The 17,220-nt window shown below is 45.2% G+C and overlaps 1 protein-coding gene across 4 annotated transcripts in view; it reads right to left on the reverse strand.

The window, feature by feature from the left end:
* Positions 1–749: 749 nt before the first annotated feature.
* Positions 750–17,220, reverse strand: part of PCGF2 (polycomb group ring finger 2) — a 37,263-nt gene continuing 20,792 nt past the window's right edge. For 2 of the 4 annotated variants that reach the window (XM_053363108.1, XM_053363107.1), the window contains exons 2-10: positions 12,556–12,698; positions 12,028–12,124; positions 7,737–7,792; positions 7,265–7,315; positions 7,025–7,133; positions 4,529–4,577; positions 3,605–3,703; positions 2,449–2,529; positions 750–1,430 (exon numbers count right to left, since the gene is read on the reverse strand). In XM_053363108.1, the coding sequence (XP_053219083.1) occupies positions 1,071–1,430; positions 2,449–2,529; positions 3,605–3,703; positions 4,529–4,577; positions 7,025–7,133; positions 7,265–7,315; positions 7,737–7,792; positions 12,028–12,124; positions 12,556–12,667 (1,014 nt within the window). In that variant the 5' untranslated portion in view covers positions 12,668–12,698 and the 3' untranslated portion in view covers positions 750–1,070. Of the gene's footprint in view, positions 1,431–2,448; positions 2,530–3,604; positions 3,704–4,528; positions 4,578–7,024; positions 7,134–7,264; positions 7,316–7,736; positions 7,793–12,027; positions 12,125–12,555; positions 12,699–14,784; positions 15,162–17,220 lie in introns of those variants that run through there. The other 2 variants (XM_053363106.1, XM_053363105.1) reach the window with 2 other exon arrangements.

The following is a 17,220-nucleotide window of genomic DNA, read 5'->3' on the forward strand; positions in this document are numbered from 1 at the left end:
GGCTTCAACCCTTCCGATGTGTGCAGCTGTCCAGACCTCTCCTTCAGGCTTTATAGCTGCATCTCGGCTCTGCAGGAGACCACGAGAGGTATAGATGAGGGAATATGGGGCTAAAGCTGTGTACACCCTACACTTCTAAAGCACGATAGAAGCACATTATTTCCCTCAAGGAATTCTGGGCACTGTAGTTAGCCACTCAGAGTTAGCTCCCAGCAACCCTTAACAAACTACAGAATTCTTTGAGAGGGTGGGGGAATGTGCTTCGGATGTGCTTTCAAGCAGGTGAGAGGAATCTTTGGCCCTCCAGATGAACTCCTGTCGCCTCTGGCAATTGGCCATGCTTGCTGCAGCGGATGGGAGTTATGGTTCAGCGACGCCCGGAGCGCCAAAGGTTCTGCACATCTTTAAAGGCATTGCACTTGTGTAGCCGGGGGGGGGGCGCTGAAAGGAAGCGTAGGTGGAGATGGCAAGGGTGCCGAAGGTGGAAGGCGTCCTGCCTTCCTCAACTTGGCGCCCTCTAAATAGTGTTGGACTACAACTCCCAACATCCCTTTCCCTCAGCCCGTGCTGGTTAGGGCTCATGGGAGTTGAAGTCCAGAAACACTGGGAGGGAACCAGTGCATTAGTCAAAGGACAAAGAAAGCATGAGAAAGCCACGTGTGCTTCTAAGACAGGAAGCCTGCTTGATTCAGAACTGTGCGTTTTTCTCTCTCGGGAACTGTGCATTAAATCTGACTACAAACAGAGGGCACAAATAAAAAAGAGTTTTTAACAGGAAGGGGCTGCCGCTTTAACACAGATGACATCATGCAGTTACAGAAGCACTTTTTTTTCTTTTTTAAAATTAAAAAAGGGGGGAGGACACGTTGGATTTTTTTTGTCTCTTTTTGCCTTTTTTTCTTCTTAAATTAAATCAGGTCGATTGATAGAAAATAAGTATGTATAATTTCCCCACCCACCACCCACCCCACCCCTCCACTGCCCTTATCTACACATAATATACTTATTTATAAAACTCGAGATCCAGCCAAGAAGGAGAAGGAAGAAAAAGAAAAAGGTGTCCGGTCCCTTTAAGTCAAAGCTGACATGGTGGGGCCGCCATTTACCATTGCCTTGCGCCCCCTGCTGGCCAAGGGTTGCATCTGGTGGCAGTTCGAAGTGCCGTTGAGCATGGTCCCAGGCGCAGGGTTGGCGGGGATGCTCACTGTGGTGGTGTTGGAGCTGGGCGAGCCGTGGGAAGGGGTGGCAGGGCTTGGCAACGAAGAGGAAGTGGTGGCCGGCAAGGTGGCCGGGCTGTTGGCCTTGTCGCTGACGGACTCGCACTCTGACGCGCCGCTGGTGTTGGTGCATTCGGAGTTGGGGAGCTGGGAGGAGAGTTTTAGCCTCTTGCAGGCTGGCTGGACACGGTATTTCAGAGGGAGAGGGCCATTCTGCAGAGGGAGAGCATAGACGTAACATTTCATCTTCTTCACAGCTTAGCTGCAACCATTTTAAAAGGTAAAGGGACCCCAACCGTTAGGTCCAGTCGTGGCCGATTCTGGGGTTGCGGCGCTCATCTTGCTTTATTGGCCAAGGGAGCCGGCGTACAGCTTCCGGGTCATGTGGCCAGCATGACTAAGCCGCTTCTGGCGAACCAGAGCAGTGCACGGAAACGCCGTTTACCTTCCCGCCGGAGCGGTACCTATTTATCTACTTGCACTTTGACGTGCTTTTGAACTGCTAGGTTGGCAGGAGCAGGGACCGAGCAACGGGAGCTCACCCCGTCACGGGGATTCGAACCGCCGACCTTCTGATTGGCAAGTCCTAGGCTCTGTGGTTTAACCCACAGCGCCACCCGCATCCTAAATCCCGAATGCTAATTTGTCATTTGTTTTCATTGTTGTTTTCAGATGTAACAAAGAAGACGTACCCTACCATCCTACTTGGTGGGTTCTGAATGGAAGATAGATACACTTGCTCCTCATTCTCAAATGAGTTCTGTCTCAGACCTTGAGCCAACTTGGGTCACAACTCAAATTTCCTCTTCTTTTATTTGTCTCTTATGAATCTACGGAACGCTGCCTTACCATGAATGAAGCCGTTGGTCCATCTTGCTCAGTCTCTACCAGGGTTTTCCCCAGCTGGACTACAATGCCCATCATCTCTGACCACTGGTCCTGCTAGCTAAGGATGATGGGAGTTGTAGTCCAAAAACAGCTGGAGACCCACATTTGGGTAACACTGGTCTATACGAAGGTACAGCGGCTCTCTGGGATTTCGGACAAGAGTCTTTCACTGGAGAGGCTGCTATGTCAGTGCTGACAACACTGAACTAAATGAACCAACGGTCTGACTCAGGACAAGGCAGCTTCCTATGGCCATCTGTCATTTATGATCTAGTTGAGATTCCTGCATTGCAGGAAGTTGGGCTAGATCACCCTTAGGGATCGCTTTTCTCTACGCACTCACCCGTCGCCAAGGATAGATATAAGTTATGTCCATTAGGGTATAGTATTCCTTCAGAGGCTCATCTTCATAGAGAACTTCCACCTAACAGATTTAATAACACAGTTAAAGAAATTCTGAATTACATGGCAGGCACAGATTTAAGTCTCCTGAGCATCATTAACACACACACAGACACACACAGACACACACACACACACACACGCCTCTATTCGATTTTCTGTTTTGCAATTTAGAATACTGTACTCTTTTAGTACAGTAAGATTTTAAACAATCTTAAAATATCAGTGGCTTCCCTTCTCTTTCCATGGTTCATTCTGCATATCATAAATCCCTGCATATTTTACAAAAACTATGCCAATCGGTATTCCATTCTTACATCAATCAAAACTTATTTACACTGTTGAATTTATCTTAATGCTGCCATTCTTCTTTAAACATATGTTCTTCTTGTTCTCTTATTCTATGTATTAGGTCTGCAAGCTGCACATATTCCATTAGTTTAAGTTGCCATTCTTCTTTGGTTGGGACCTCGCTCGTTTTCCATTTGGGGGCTAACAAAACACGGGCCGCAGTAGTGGCATACATAAGTAACCTTTTTTTGACACCTGGGAATTTCTGCCTGAATTATCCCCAACAAAAAGGACTCTGTTTTTTTGTTTGTTTTTGGAAAAGCACTTTCAAACATTTTTTTTTATTTCATTATAGATTATATACTCTTTTATATACTCTTTTACCCTTTTACAGGTCCAAAGTCTCCTGAACATCTTCATCTTTGTTGCTGTTTTTTAAAGAAGTAATTTTCTAGCCCTTAAGCTGTAAAGAAAGGTTTGAAAGCATATGTCCCTTCTCCTAACTAGAAGTAAAATAAATTACGCAGAGCAAGCAAACAGAGACATGTTTTCTCAATCTGCACAGTTCATTTGGTACAGAATTTGGCAAACCTTTGTTGCTAAAAAAAACTATATAAACCTTCAGAGCGAAGCCAGTTCTTCGGCAGGGAGAAAGCATGCACACTTAAACGCTGTTTGCACATTTTGCTGTTTGCTTATTTTATAATGAGTGTCGAACTGGAGCTTCCTTGATGTGCAAATAGTTTTGAACATGCAGCATCAACCTTGACCCGGGGGAAGTGTGATAGCATTTGATAGCAACTCACTTTGTATTTGCTGGGAACATCCATCTTGTTGCGGAGGAACTTAGCCAGGTGCATGATCGTCATAGCGGCAGGGCAACGGAGGAATCTCATGCTGTTCTTCTAGGGAGGAATATGAGAGAGAAAGCGAGGGAGGGAGGGGAGGGAGAGAGAGAGAGAGAGAGAAAGTGAGAGAAAAGGTTTTATTAGGAGAGGGCTGGGCAGCTGAAGCAGGCAGAGTCATTGAAATATGTATTGAAGCAGCTGTAAATCTGCCAAAAGGCAAGGATACCGGGGCAGGGGGCAGGGGGAGGAGTCCGGGTAGGGTCAGAGGTCACAGGCAAAGGACACCCTTGCAATCTATATACCGTTGGAGGGGGGAGGGAAAGCACAACATCTGTGGGGGGAGGGAAACAGAATCCGAAATTTAAAAAGAGGAAAGGAGAAAGTTGGAGTATATCCTAGCACAGCCACAGAAACAGGGAAAGGGACACAGCAAAGGTGAAAGCAGGAAGGAAAGAAAAATGGACTAAATAGAAAAGAAAAATTGAAAGTCAAATTGAGGGGAAAGGTTGGAGGTGGGAAGCAAGAGGAGGCAGTGTAGGGGGCTTTTGAGGTATTGAGCGCTAACTTGATTCATCATGATTTACGCCCAGAGGACATAAAAATCCTAATTCAGATTGGGGTGCCTTGCGACTGGTTCCTAAATATGAAATATTACTGGAAAGGGGCTCCCGGTTGGAGGACGACCACCTTGAGCCCCTGCACCTCTCACTTTAGAGATCACCACCTAAGGAACAACTCTGGGATCCCAGCTCAGAGGACACAGCTTCCAGGTAGCCCTGAACCTCTTATTTTATGAATTCAATAATTTGAGGGCATGCAGGGGACATGGGATTCTCCCACATTTCTAAAGCATTATTCAAGGGCAGAAGCTACATAGCTCACCTTGTCTTTCTCTGTGTTCCCATTCTCAACAGTCCCTTTGTTTTCTTCTCTGAGAGAGAGAAATAGGGGGAATTAATGAAACACACACACACACAAGAGGACGGACCAGTTTATCCAGGCCTCTGTGGGTCCAGAACTTTGGTTATTTCTGCACACTTCAGCCATATGTGGAAGATCACAATCAAAAGCAAGGTCCCAGGAGCAGCCAGTACATTGGGGCAGAGCCCTCCTCCTGGCAGCAGTCTTGCTGCAACATACCTGGGCTCCAGACTGGCTTTGCTGTTGCACCCACACAGCCCCAGCGTCACCCACTGCTTCTGCAGTGCTGTGGTCAGGTGAGCAGCTTGGCAGCGCAACGTGAGCACACCTGTGTAGCACCGCTCCAGATATGGTTGGATTAGGATTCTTTCCCAGCAACAATCACTTCCAACCTGCTTTGGAATTTGCACTGGTAGGATGTTCTTTTTAAAATGTTGTTTCACACTAAACTAGAACTCAGAAAGAGCAAGACTTCTTCTCTTTCTGCTAATATTTGAAGAGGGCAGGTTGTGGGGAAATGGGATGGACACGCTAGTACCAGACACATTTTTTAAAATCTTGGAGTTCTCCAGTGATTTCTAGGGGTACGTTTGACTTTTTTCTCCAGGAATATTTTACAATAACTTCTCAGAACGAAACAGAAAAGGACCTCTCCAGACAAGAAGATGGTTCCTTCTGTTTTATCTCTGTCTCTCTCTTCCTCCCTCTGTCCCCTTTCCTGCTCTGCTGTCAGTCCCCACCAATGTTCTGTACCACTGAGACTTTAGAAAGTGTTTGAGCTCCTTAGGTCTTCTGCACTGTTTATTCTCTGTTGCTGTTTTTCTTTTGTTTTCATAGTGCTCTTTTTATTATTATTCTGTGATAGGTATTGTTCTGTACAGTCGTACCTTGGAAGCCGAACACCTTGGCTCCCGAACAAATCAGCTACCAAGAATCGAAACCCAGAAGTGACTTTTTAGGTTTTCGAACAATTTTCAGAAGCCAAGCATCTCCTGAAGCCAATTGGAAGCCGCACTTTGGTTTTCAAACAGTTCCGGGAGTCAAAGGGACTCCTGGAACGCATTCTGTTCAAAAACCAAGGTACCATTGTATTGTGGTCTTAGCCTTCATTGTAAACTGTCCAAAGAACAACACTGACTGAGTGTAGGATGTAAGGGAATAAAATAATTAATTTGCAGCACATGTTCCCTAAGCCTAACCTCACCCAACAAGACCTTTAAGCCACAAGGGCGATTCCGTCTCCTGGTGGGTGCGGGGCAAATCAGATGCACACCTCTACTGCGATGTGCGTTTGCACTTGATCTCCATTGCACAGCCTATTAAAATCATGTTTTCATCAGCAATATCATTCAACAGTAGTATAGTGCAGATAGACTGCATCTACCCTGGGAGATTATAATACGCATATGCACACACACGATTCCTATTTGTTGTTGTTTAGTCGTTTAGTCGTGTCCGACTCTTCGTGACCCCATGGACCAGAGCACGCCAGGCACCTCTGTCCTCCACTACCTCCCGCAGTTTGGTCAGACTCATGTTTGTGGCTTCGAGAACACTATCCAGCCATCTCATCCTCTGTCGCCCCCTTCTCCTTGTGCCCTCCATCTTTCCCAGCATCAGTGTCTTCTCCAGGGAGTCTTCTCTTCTCATGAGGTGGCCAAAGTACTGGAGCCTCAGCTTAACGATCTGTCCTTCCAGTGAGCACTCAGGGCTGATTTCATTAAGAACGGATGCGTTTGATCTTCTTGCAGTCCATGGGACTCTCAAGAGTCTCCTCCAGCACGATTCCTATACTGTCTTTCAATAACAAAGTTTCCTCCTCTTAGTCCTGGCCACATCCTTCTTATTGTATGATGTAAGAAACAAACAAGCAAGCAAGCAAATGAAAAGCAATATCGCATTATGAAAACTTTGATTGTTCCCTGCACAGGCCTAGACTTGTTTATTATTAAATCATATCCATCCATCGCATTTTCAGTAAAAATGCTCATGGTGACATATACAATGCCAAAACATAATGTTACACCACAAATACAATTAATATACAGTCGTACCTTGGTTGTTGAACGCCTTGCAACTCGAACGTTTTGGCTCCTGAACGCCACAATCCCAGAAGTGAGTGTTCCGGTTTGTGAACTTCTTTTGGAAGCCAAACGTCCGACGTGGCTTCTGCAGCTTCCAATTGAGTACAGGAAGCTCCTGCAGCCAAACAGAAGCCGCGCCTTGGTTTTTGAATGTTTTTGGAAGTCGAACGGACTTCCGGAACAGAATTCGTTTGACAACCAAGGTACGACTGTACGTAAGTGTGTGAGTGTAATACATACATTCTTTCAAAACATTAACCAAGCATAAATATATAAAATTTGTTAAAATATGTGTGTAGTAAAAAACAACAACCCCAGGGCAAGTTAAGAAAATTAAGTGAAATTATTCCCCTCATATTTTTTTCTGTATTACCTGATTCCTTCATAGAACTCTATGGATAAGCTGACAATTTCATCGTCTGTCAGGTTCCCTTTCTCTTGTTCCGAAACTTCTCCCCGGTCTTCATTGGATCCATTAGGAACTAGACAAGCAAGCAATTGAGAGGAAAGGAGGAGACAGAGAAAAAATAAAGATCACACCTTTTTTGTGGGGTGTTTTTTTTAATGCATCACTGTTGACATGTAGGAAGGAAATTCATGAGAGACGCCATACCATCTGCCAGAGGGTATGCTGCGTAGAAATCACGTCGCCTCTTCATTTCATCTGCAGGCAAAAGCAAACAGTTAATTCATTTATTAGCATTTCTATCTTTCACTTATTCTGCAGGTGGGGCTACACATCACAGTGAATAAATAAATGCATTCATGTTTAGCAACACGCTACCATATGATTATTCGTACATTTTAAATCACTGACTGAACGGAAAACAAATAAAAGAACTAGAATTAAATTTGCATTAGGACCAAAAGCACAACAGCCATAGTTTCAAAGACTATTTGTATTACTTAATGAGGTAATACTATAGTTGAATATTTGGCCCTATTCTGCTCAGTTATTTATATACTGTTTATCAGCCCTATATAATAATCAGATGGCTTCTTTTTCTAACTGCATCAAAGTCAACGGAAGCAACTTCTTAAAAACAAAACAGAAAAACAGCCACAAAATCTGAACATGTTCACACCTTTGAAAAGTCCTGGTACCAGCTTGTAGACTATGTCCTGTAGGGTTTTATCTGATCTGAAACATGAGGAGAAAAAGATGGGTTAGCAAAGGTCAATTGCAAGGGGGAAAGTGGGGGAGAATATTAAAATCCCAATTCAAATTCATTTTTGCTGTTGATAATAACAGAAACATAGAGCAAGCCTCTCTTGCCCCAGCCCCACTGTACGGGCTTATTAAAACAAATAGCTACTCTAGTGCAATCCCCTCTGCAAACTGAACAGGAGGCATTGCAGCAAAGGCATGAAGAAGAGGCTTAACATTTCAAAACAGAGTGCTCACTATCTCTGTTGCTTAATCGGACTTAGGGTGTTCCAACACTTGCTACAAAACCTTTTTTTTTCCTCTTAGTGCCAAGACAACAGAAGTGTGCCTAAGATAAGCCTTGAGCCCCAGCATCTCTCATGCAGCCAATTCAGGACCAAATTCAGAACTGAATATTTCAGAGGATCAGTTCAGTTGGTTAAGAGAGTGGCTATCAATAAAAGCTATTTTAAGCTACAGGTTTCCCAGTCCTGACCTACACTTTAGCCAAAGTTTTTTTCTTCGTGGTAATGGAACTTACAGCCCAGCCCACACCCCGTACCAGCCATTCAGGAAGATTCATAGTTCACCCTTTCCTGCCGTGAGAAAACAATTATGCAAAATAAGCACATAATGAAAACTTGTTGTAAGTCACATAATGGGCAGGGATGCCGGAGTTCAGGTGTTCTTGGCACCAAGTTTTGATTTCATTTAATGCACAGTTCCAGTGTTGCAATACTATTAACTGCTGCTTTGATCTATTGATGAAACATATAAACGTGTCAAAACCCCTCTGAATTTGGATTTACTGGGGGTAAGGGAGGCAACACACAATTATTTCTGTGTTGAACAGCATGCAGAGTTTGATTTAAAAGGCTGTGTGTGTGTGTGTGTGTGTGTGAACACACACACACACACACACACACACCAGGCAGTGTTTGTTTTAATTTACAGCGTCACAATCTTCACACCTTTGGGCTGTCCTGAGCGCCCCCCCTCAATCCAATTTGGTAATGTTATTTATTACACATGCATATTGACTTTGTTTTGTGATTTATGGCAAGCTAATGAAAACGAGCTTTGTCCAGGGGCTGCGTGACTGGCAGCTAGGTTACAAGGAAAGCCATTATATTTGCTTGAGTCAATAAGACACTTAAGACATCCAGGACACCCTATTATTCCTGAGCTGCTATAAAGTGTGACGAGTCATGTCTCCGCAACAGAGCCCTGAAGCCACCTGTTGCAACCAAGGGGCCTGGTAAAATAAAATATAAAAAGCCTTCCCCCCCCTTCCCCCCCCAAAAATGCAATCATTCTAAGAAATCATTGGTGGGAAGGGAAGAGCAACCATGAACCACTGAGCCAATGCACTTTGCCATACTGCTGCCTATACAGCTCCTGCAAACCCACCCCATTCTTCCAATCCATAACAACAACAACAACAACAACAACAACAACAACAACAACAACAACAACAACAACAACAACAACAATAATAATAATTATACCCTGCCCATCTGGCTGGGTTTCCCCAGCCACTCTGGGTGGCTTCCAGCAAAATATTAAAATACAATAATTCATCAAATATTAAAAGCTTCCCTAAAGAGGGCTGCCTTCAGATGTTTTCTAAAAGTCATATAGTTGTTTATTTCCTTGACATCTGATGGGAGGGCGTTCCACAGGATGGGTGCCACTACCGAGAAGGCCCTCTGCCTGGTTCCCTGTAACCTTACTTCTCACAGGGAGGGAACCGCCAGAAGGCCCTCGGAGCTGGACCTCAGTGTCTGGGCTGAGCGATGGGGGTGGAGACACTCCTTCAGGTATACTGGGCCGAGGCTGCTCTGCCCCTAGCAGAACATCAAAGCAACCCATCAAAGCATACCTGCTTCACAGATCAGTGCCTTATCAGTTTCCTTGTGAAATAAAGTAAAATACTGCCGTGTACTCCAGCATTCAGGCATACGCATGGCTTTTTAAACATCCTCCCTAAAAATCATAAAACTGCTTGGAGATTGGGGACATTCAGGGAAGCTGGAGAGGAAATCACAACTAATATACCCAGTACACCTGCTCTCAGTGGCACATTTGAAATCAATCAGAGGCTGCAGTCTCGCCATGGGGTCGCTAAACCCCAGTGACATTTCGCTGCACTTTTAACCTGGCGCGTTTTCTCCCCTCTCGCATGCCTCTTTGCACTGGCAGCTCGCATCTGCCGGGTGGATTGGTGGGCGCATGCATGCATCTGGGAGCGCGGGTATTCGTGGGCCTAAGAGGAGAGGCTGGTGGGAGCTCGGCTTGTAAATATTTTGCAGAACGCCTGAAGTGTTACTAGAGAAATTAATTTGCACAGCGCAGGAGCTAAAAATACAACCGGAGAGATGCATCTGTGAGAAGTCGCCTTCTTGGTTTCTATGCCAACCATCTGTAGAGTTCAGTAAGGTGCGTCTGGCTTCCCCCAAAATCCAGACTAACAAGGAAGCAGCCGGATAACCACTTCAAAGCCAAGCATTGCTGGGCAGGCTTACTTTTGGAAAAGAAACGTTTCATCAAAAAAAATGCAACGCCACAAAGACAGGAGAGTTGGCGATGGGGGTGGGTCTCAGTGCTCTGCTTAGCCCATTGACTCTCTTTCCAACTTGCTAAAGCTGAATAAATTGTGCAAAATCCATGAACGTGTGCAAATATTCTGCATTTTAATCTTGCATTAGAGGCAGGCTCTCTGCAACGCACAGCGGGTTTAAATTGACGCAGAATTGGGAAAAGCGTGACGCGTGCATGCCTCGGGCAGGAGGTTAATGCAAGAGCTCCAAGACAAATGGATCGATACATCATAAACCACAGTCATACTCGGATTTAATAGTTCTTAGAGCTTCTTCAATAGGTTGCTCATCTGTGGTCCAAAGACTGTGGTCCAAAGACATTATCAGAGCCCATTAATTAGCAGTGCAGCTTTGCCATACAGAAATGCAGCCATTCGTCGCCCGATAGAGAAACACAGTCACGTTAGGCTGTGCATGTATTGGATCAGTGCCTAAAAGCAGTGACAGGCTAGGTGGGGGCCAAAAAACTGAGGCTGAATCCTAATAAGACAGGGTGTGCTGTGGAGGAACTGGATCTTGCCAGCAGGCTGGACTCTTAACTCCCTCACATCCTGCATGCCAATTAAAAAATAATAATAATAATTTTTATTTGATTTTACAAATGTAGAGTTATAACAATCCAAACTGCAGAACCATATCTAAAGATTTCTCCGAATCTCTGGACTTCCCACCTTCCCCTCCACGGGTCCTATTGTACACCTCCTCAACTGCATATTATTTCATAATCCATATTTTATATCTCTCCATATGGTCCATAGTATTGCTACATTACAAGTGTTATTAGAATCCGGCTAATGTTTCCATCTGCTAACAGTGGTCTCCTAAATAAGTTATAAATTTTTCCCATTTCTTATTAAAGTTTTGATCTACTTGGTTCCTGAGCTTTCCGGTCAGTTTTGCCATTTCAGCACAGTCCAACAGCTTCCTGCATGCCATATTTGATAGGTAGGTTGGGCTGCCCACCTGTCAATCACATGTCCCAATAACAGCAGGTGACCTGCTTTTGTCCTCACCGGCGGTTCAAGCTAACCATCAGGTTTTGCCTAGCTCTGTGCAAGTCTCTTTGGTTCCAAGGGACAACCTCTCCACAGAGTTACAGACATTACAGGGCAAGCTCTAGCCCAGGGGTAGGCAACCTAAGGCCTGGGGGCCAGATGCCGCCCAATCGCCTTCTCAATCCGGCCTGCGGATGGTCCAGGAATCAGCGTGTTTTTACATGAGTAGAATGTGCCCTTTTATTTAAAATGCATCGCTGGGTTATTTGTGGGGCCTGCCTGGTGTTTTTACATGAGTAGAATGTGTGCTTTTATTTAAAATGCTTGTGGGTTATTTGTAGGGCACAGGAATTCGTTCATGAATTTTTCTCAAAATATAGTCCAGCCCACCACACAGTCTGAGGGGCGGTGGACCGGCCCATGGCTGAAAAAGGTTGCTGACCCCTGCTCTAGCCGCTACATGCTGCTGCCATCCATATGAACCCATCCTTGGCTGTAGGGGTGCCAGCTAGGGCGAGCCGAGGGACCTTGCCTCCCCCACTCTGAAATTTTCTAGGTGACATCAGCACGTCGCTCAGCTACTTGCCTGACACAGATAACCGCCCCAGGTGACATATAAATGAATATGACATACCTGATGCTGAGCAGTGGCCTTGTTTTATGCACTTGGACATCGCACATCGGGCAGTATTTGTTTGTCTCCAGGTAACGGACGATGCAGGTTTTGCAGACTGTAAAGGAAAGAAGGCAACAGGGGTGGGAGGATAAAGTCACCACAGGGGAAGATTTACGACACAGTGGACAACAGCCATGGCCGGCCCTACCATGAGGCAAAGCCTCATAAGACTGACAGAACTGAATTTAGGAAGTCACATGGAGTGCCAAAATTCCAGCGCTTGATAGTCTCAGATAATGCCTGTGTCTTGCCACTGCCTGGACTTTTTTTGGGGGGGAGGCCCTGGTGGCAGAGGCGGCCAAGGGGGGAAGCATGGGGTGCCACCCAGTCGATAGTGAGGAAAATGCCCTTTTCATATGCTCAAAGGGGGGTGATTATTGCTCTGCGTCTTTTGACAGCTGGCCCCAGCTCTGAAAAGAGAGCCCAGGGATGAGGCACGTATTCCATTAATCCTCAAGAGTTTCCAGATATGGTTTTTAAACTTACAAGAGTGTAAGCATTCCACAATGGTCGTGGCATCGATGAAGTAGCCTCCGCACAAAGCGCACATTAAGTGAGGGTTCAGCTCTGTGATTTTTATCCTGGTGGTCCTGTGCATTTTGGATCCTGAGAAGCTCAGCAGATCCTCTCTGGAAGAAGAAGAAGGGGGAAAAAGACCTGGGGTAAATAAGACAGCCTCAGTCATGCTGAAAATTTGTGGCAATGGCCAAATATTTCAAACAGGGGTATCAGAGCAGGCTGCAAGAAACTGTGTGCTTTGAAGTTCTCCTAGGGGCAGTGATGGGTATCATCTGTGCTTTTCTTAATGCACATATATATAATGAATTTTGTACCCTATACAGGTTATTCAGGTTGCATCATTTATTAAGCTGTCTCTGAAAAACAATAAAGAATTCTGCACATAAAAGACAGAGTCACTGAAACCCAGACCACAGAAAAAGCTTGCACAGTTCCTCACTCTCTGGTTTTTGGAGACCTCACCCGATATTGCTCATACACTTTCAGAGCAATACCACGCCCTGAAGTGAAAAGAGGGTGTTTTTTCAATCTTGACTTGGGATGCTATCTTCTGTACACCTGTATGCATAGTGCTCACAGTCTGTACATGAATCTTGGTATACTTGCCTATCAAATGCAGACTGCAAACCATCTGGGGAACGAACAAGCTCTTTCCATATTGTATCCTGAGTAGTGCCATCAGATACAATAGGGATGGGATATAGTAGTCCTTGCAGTCCCCAGAGCTGGGGGGCATGCAAACCACATTACTCACTGAGGTTTTTCAATTCCCAGAGGACCAATACAAAAAGTCGGTGTGTATAATGGTGTCATAGAAAATTATTTTTAAAACCCTACATTTTCTTCCAAAAAAGGAAGCCCAAGGAATCTAAATAAATCCATAAAATAAAAAATGCAATGCACAGAGTATATAATCTGACAGAATTTTGACTTTTTGGACATTATTCTGTAGCAGACTGCAAACATACACCAATTGCAAGCCCCACACATGTTCAGGCTAAGTAATATCTCCTGCTAGGAAAGTAGTTTGCCAGATCCACTGGCATGGGGAAGGGGTAGTCTAGGTGACACCAAGTTAAATTAACTTTTGTAAGCATTTGCGAGACTAGGGGAGACTCTCTCCCTGACTCCAATGCATCATTGAGGTACCAGATGAAGAGTATCATAAAATACTTATTCTAAAGCTGATCTGGCACAATTTTGAAAACAAGGAGATGCTTTTTCTAGAGCGTTGATCACTAACTAAACTGAATAGGGATGAAAAATCCATCCTTGATGGATTTTTGGTACTCCATTAACATTAACCCAAGGGCACTAGCTCACTGCTGATATGCAACCAGCTCTTGTGCCACACCTTTTCAAAGACCACCTCTGCATCCATAAGGGCAAAAAAGTGCACCCCACCCCCAGAAGACCCTGCAACATTGCCAGATGCTGTGGCTGCAACTTCAGATTGTGTACTGTGTTTCTTTCCCACATCCGCATATGGTAACAGTAAAAGAACCCTGAACGGTTAAGTCCAGTCTAAGGTGACTATGGGGTTGCGGCGCTCATTTTGCTTTCAGGCCGAGGGAGCTGGCATTTGTCCACAGACAGCTTTCCAGGTCAAGTGGCCAGCATGACTAAACCACTTCTGGTGCAACAGAACACTGTGACGGAAACCAGAGCGCAAGGAAACACCGTTTACCTTCCCACCTCAGTGGTGCCTGTTTATCTACTTGCACTGGCGTGCTTTCGAACTGCTAGGTTGACAGGAACTGGGACAGAGCAATGGGAGCTCACCCCGTCGCGGGGATTCGAACCGCCGACCTTCCAATTGGCAAGCCCAAGAGGCTCAATGGTTTAGACCATAACACCACACACGTCCCATATTGAACAGAGGATGGCTTGAAGTTGGGCCATTTGGTAAATTTGGCTGTCGGGCACAGTAACAATCACATAGCCTTCCATTGTTCCCCGGATTCAGACCGATACATTCTCCTTTGGCGATCACTCATAGCCGAGTAAGATTGCCTTCCATAAACACAGTTTATATCCCACCCCAGGTCTGCCATTTTGTTTGTTTTTCTGCCGTACTTCTCTTCATATTCTTCCTATCTTTTTAAAAAATGTATTTGAAAAGGAGAGTTGGTTCCCCCCCCCCCATAGTGACTAAAACAAAACCCTATGGCAAGCCTGAAAGTAATTATACAGAACCCTAGAGCCAGTCCTCTCATTAGTCAGAGTAAGGCAACTGCCTCAGGCATCAAGTCCTGGGGGGCGGCAGCAGCACTGTGGCTGTTCTTCTCAGCCCCTACCCTAAGCTGTTCCCCTCTGCTGGAGGACAGGGCTGTTTGTGCCCCCCAGGCTATATTGCCCACCCTAAACAAGCCTCCTGCCCCCTCATCCGTGTTGAGGAAATATTCAACTGGCTTCTCTACATGAAATGGGGAGGGGAGGGCATCATATTGTCCTTTGCCTCAGGCAGCCAACTGTTTTGGGCCATCCCTGGGCCCAGTCAACACAACATAACGAAATAATTGTACAGAAACAAATAAGGCTTGCAGATCCCCTGAACAGAGGCTGCTGGGGGTGGGGCAAGGAGGGAAGGGCCCCATAAGGCTTATGTAGCCTTACCAGATTAACATTTAAGCCTCCGGGTAGGGTCTGCCACCCTTTCTGTCATAACCTTTCTATGGCACCTTGCCATGGCAGGTGCCTTAATAACAACTTCACGGGTGACCCCCCACAATCGGGACCCCTTCATGCGCCACAATTAGGTGCTATTTCTGCAAAACAACAACATAACATCAAGGGGGAGCCACAGAAACATTTTCAAAAGTATCCTCCCTCTCGATATTAAAATGCAAAGAAGAAAATAAGTTGTTTTCTCCTTTGTGGCTGATGAAGAAATTTAGTGGCATGTCGGGTGTTTTCAAGGATCGGGAAAAGGGAAATAGGCCTTTTCTCCCCCCCCTCCCCCCCGCATTCTCTATTTCTTCTAGGAAATTCAGCCTCGTTTTATACAATGAAGTGTAGGAAGGGTTTAAAGGAAGGGGGGGAATCCTGTGATTATAATTCTCCCTCTTTTCCTCTCTACTATATACGGCTGAATGTATACAATAGGAGACATTAGAAGCCACAACCCCTCCTGGCTCACCGAGGCAGCTTTTCTGTTTCCATAGTAACGCCTATACTTGGCAAGAAGCCAGATTATTATTGCAACTACCCAAGGTGGAGGTGGGAGAAAAAGAGGGGAAGGAAGGAGGAGGAAGATGGGGAAAGCAGAGAATGAAAAAAAGAATAAGAAATAAATGCCATACTGGTGTGGCGTTTGCAAATTGGTTTGAGACCCACATCGTTTCTGGGCCTGGACAATCCCTACCACCACCCAAAACAAAGGATAAAATGCCCCCTCAGATCCATGTTATGGAAATCATCCAGATAACTAGTTGAATTTTACATCAGCAATGGTGGCAGAAGTGAAGCCCTATTTCATTTCAAGGCTTTTGGGCTTCCAGATGTTTGCTAGTCTCTAACAATCGTCAGGCCCAGGCATAATCCAGAAATATCTGGAGGGTCACAGATTCCTCAGAGCCCAGCTCTTTGCAAAAGGGGCGCACCATTCTCATATTGCTTTAAAAAATATTTTCAGGTCTGCTGATGAAAAGCAAAAACTGCTCAGGACAGAAGTCAACCTTTTCTCCCTATACCTGAGAGGCATAAGAGAAAGGAAAGCTGAATAAGGGATAAGCAGCCCTAACAGATGGGGGAGCAATTATTTTGCTCGCTCTGTCTGTTTCAACAGCAAAAGGTCTGGATATGAAATTCGATGGAGGCAACCATCTCAGGTTTCATCAAGGAAACCAGCTTGTTAAAAAAAAGCTTCCTCTCCACACCACTCCTGCTAGGCCAAGTTTTGGGATTCTTTAAACCGCCAACAAGCCAGCATTGCCACAAACATAGGCGCACATGCTAATTTAGGGGAGAGAGGTGAGGAAAGGATGTTTTGAGTCTCTCTCTCTCATACACGTGTTTTGCTTTGATTCATTATGATACACATATCGCTTCCATTTTTATTTACTCATCGCCCCCAACCTCATTTGCCCCCCGCAATTTTCTAGGGGCACACAGAGGACACCACTGGGAGAATCTCTTTATGTGCCTTTTACTTGCCATTCACTTACTATTGTCATTCACTTAGCTATTAAATTGCCCCTTGCAGCTTCCAGAGGGTGGGGAAACTTAGTATTTGCAACATTTTCACTTTGTGTGGAGAACCTAAGAAAAAGTGCAAGAGAATTTGCCATCCTTTCCCCCTCCCGGAGCCTAAATCTAGGAGATATCGTCACTGGTTCCATGGCAGTCCCTTCCACTTCTTAAAGAAGTTCCTCAAAGGGTCTTTTCCAGCTGGATCTCTTGCCCTTCCACCTTTTTTGGGTTTTTTCCCCTTTACATTAAAAAAAAAACCTTTTCTCACAGGACAGCTTTCCTTCCAAAACCTGGTCTAAATTTGTTTCCGTACACATAAATTAGTATATGTACATTTAATGTACATTTGCGCCATGGGCCCAAAGTCAGCCTGAGACATTTTGCTACCTGAGGTGAGGAACAAGATGGAACCCACACATTCCAAGATGGCACCCACACATT

The sequence above is a fragment of the Podarcis raffonei genome, chromosome 13 (genome assembly GCF_027172205.1).
Source record: "Podarcis raffonei isolate rPodRaf1 chromosome 13, rPodRaf1.pri, whole genome shotgun sequence".
In the NCBI taxonomy this organism is placed as follows: Eukaryota; Metazoa; Chordata; class Lepidosauria; order Squamata; family Lacertidae; genus Podarcis; species Podarcis raffonei.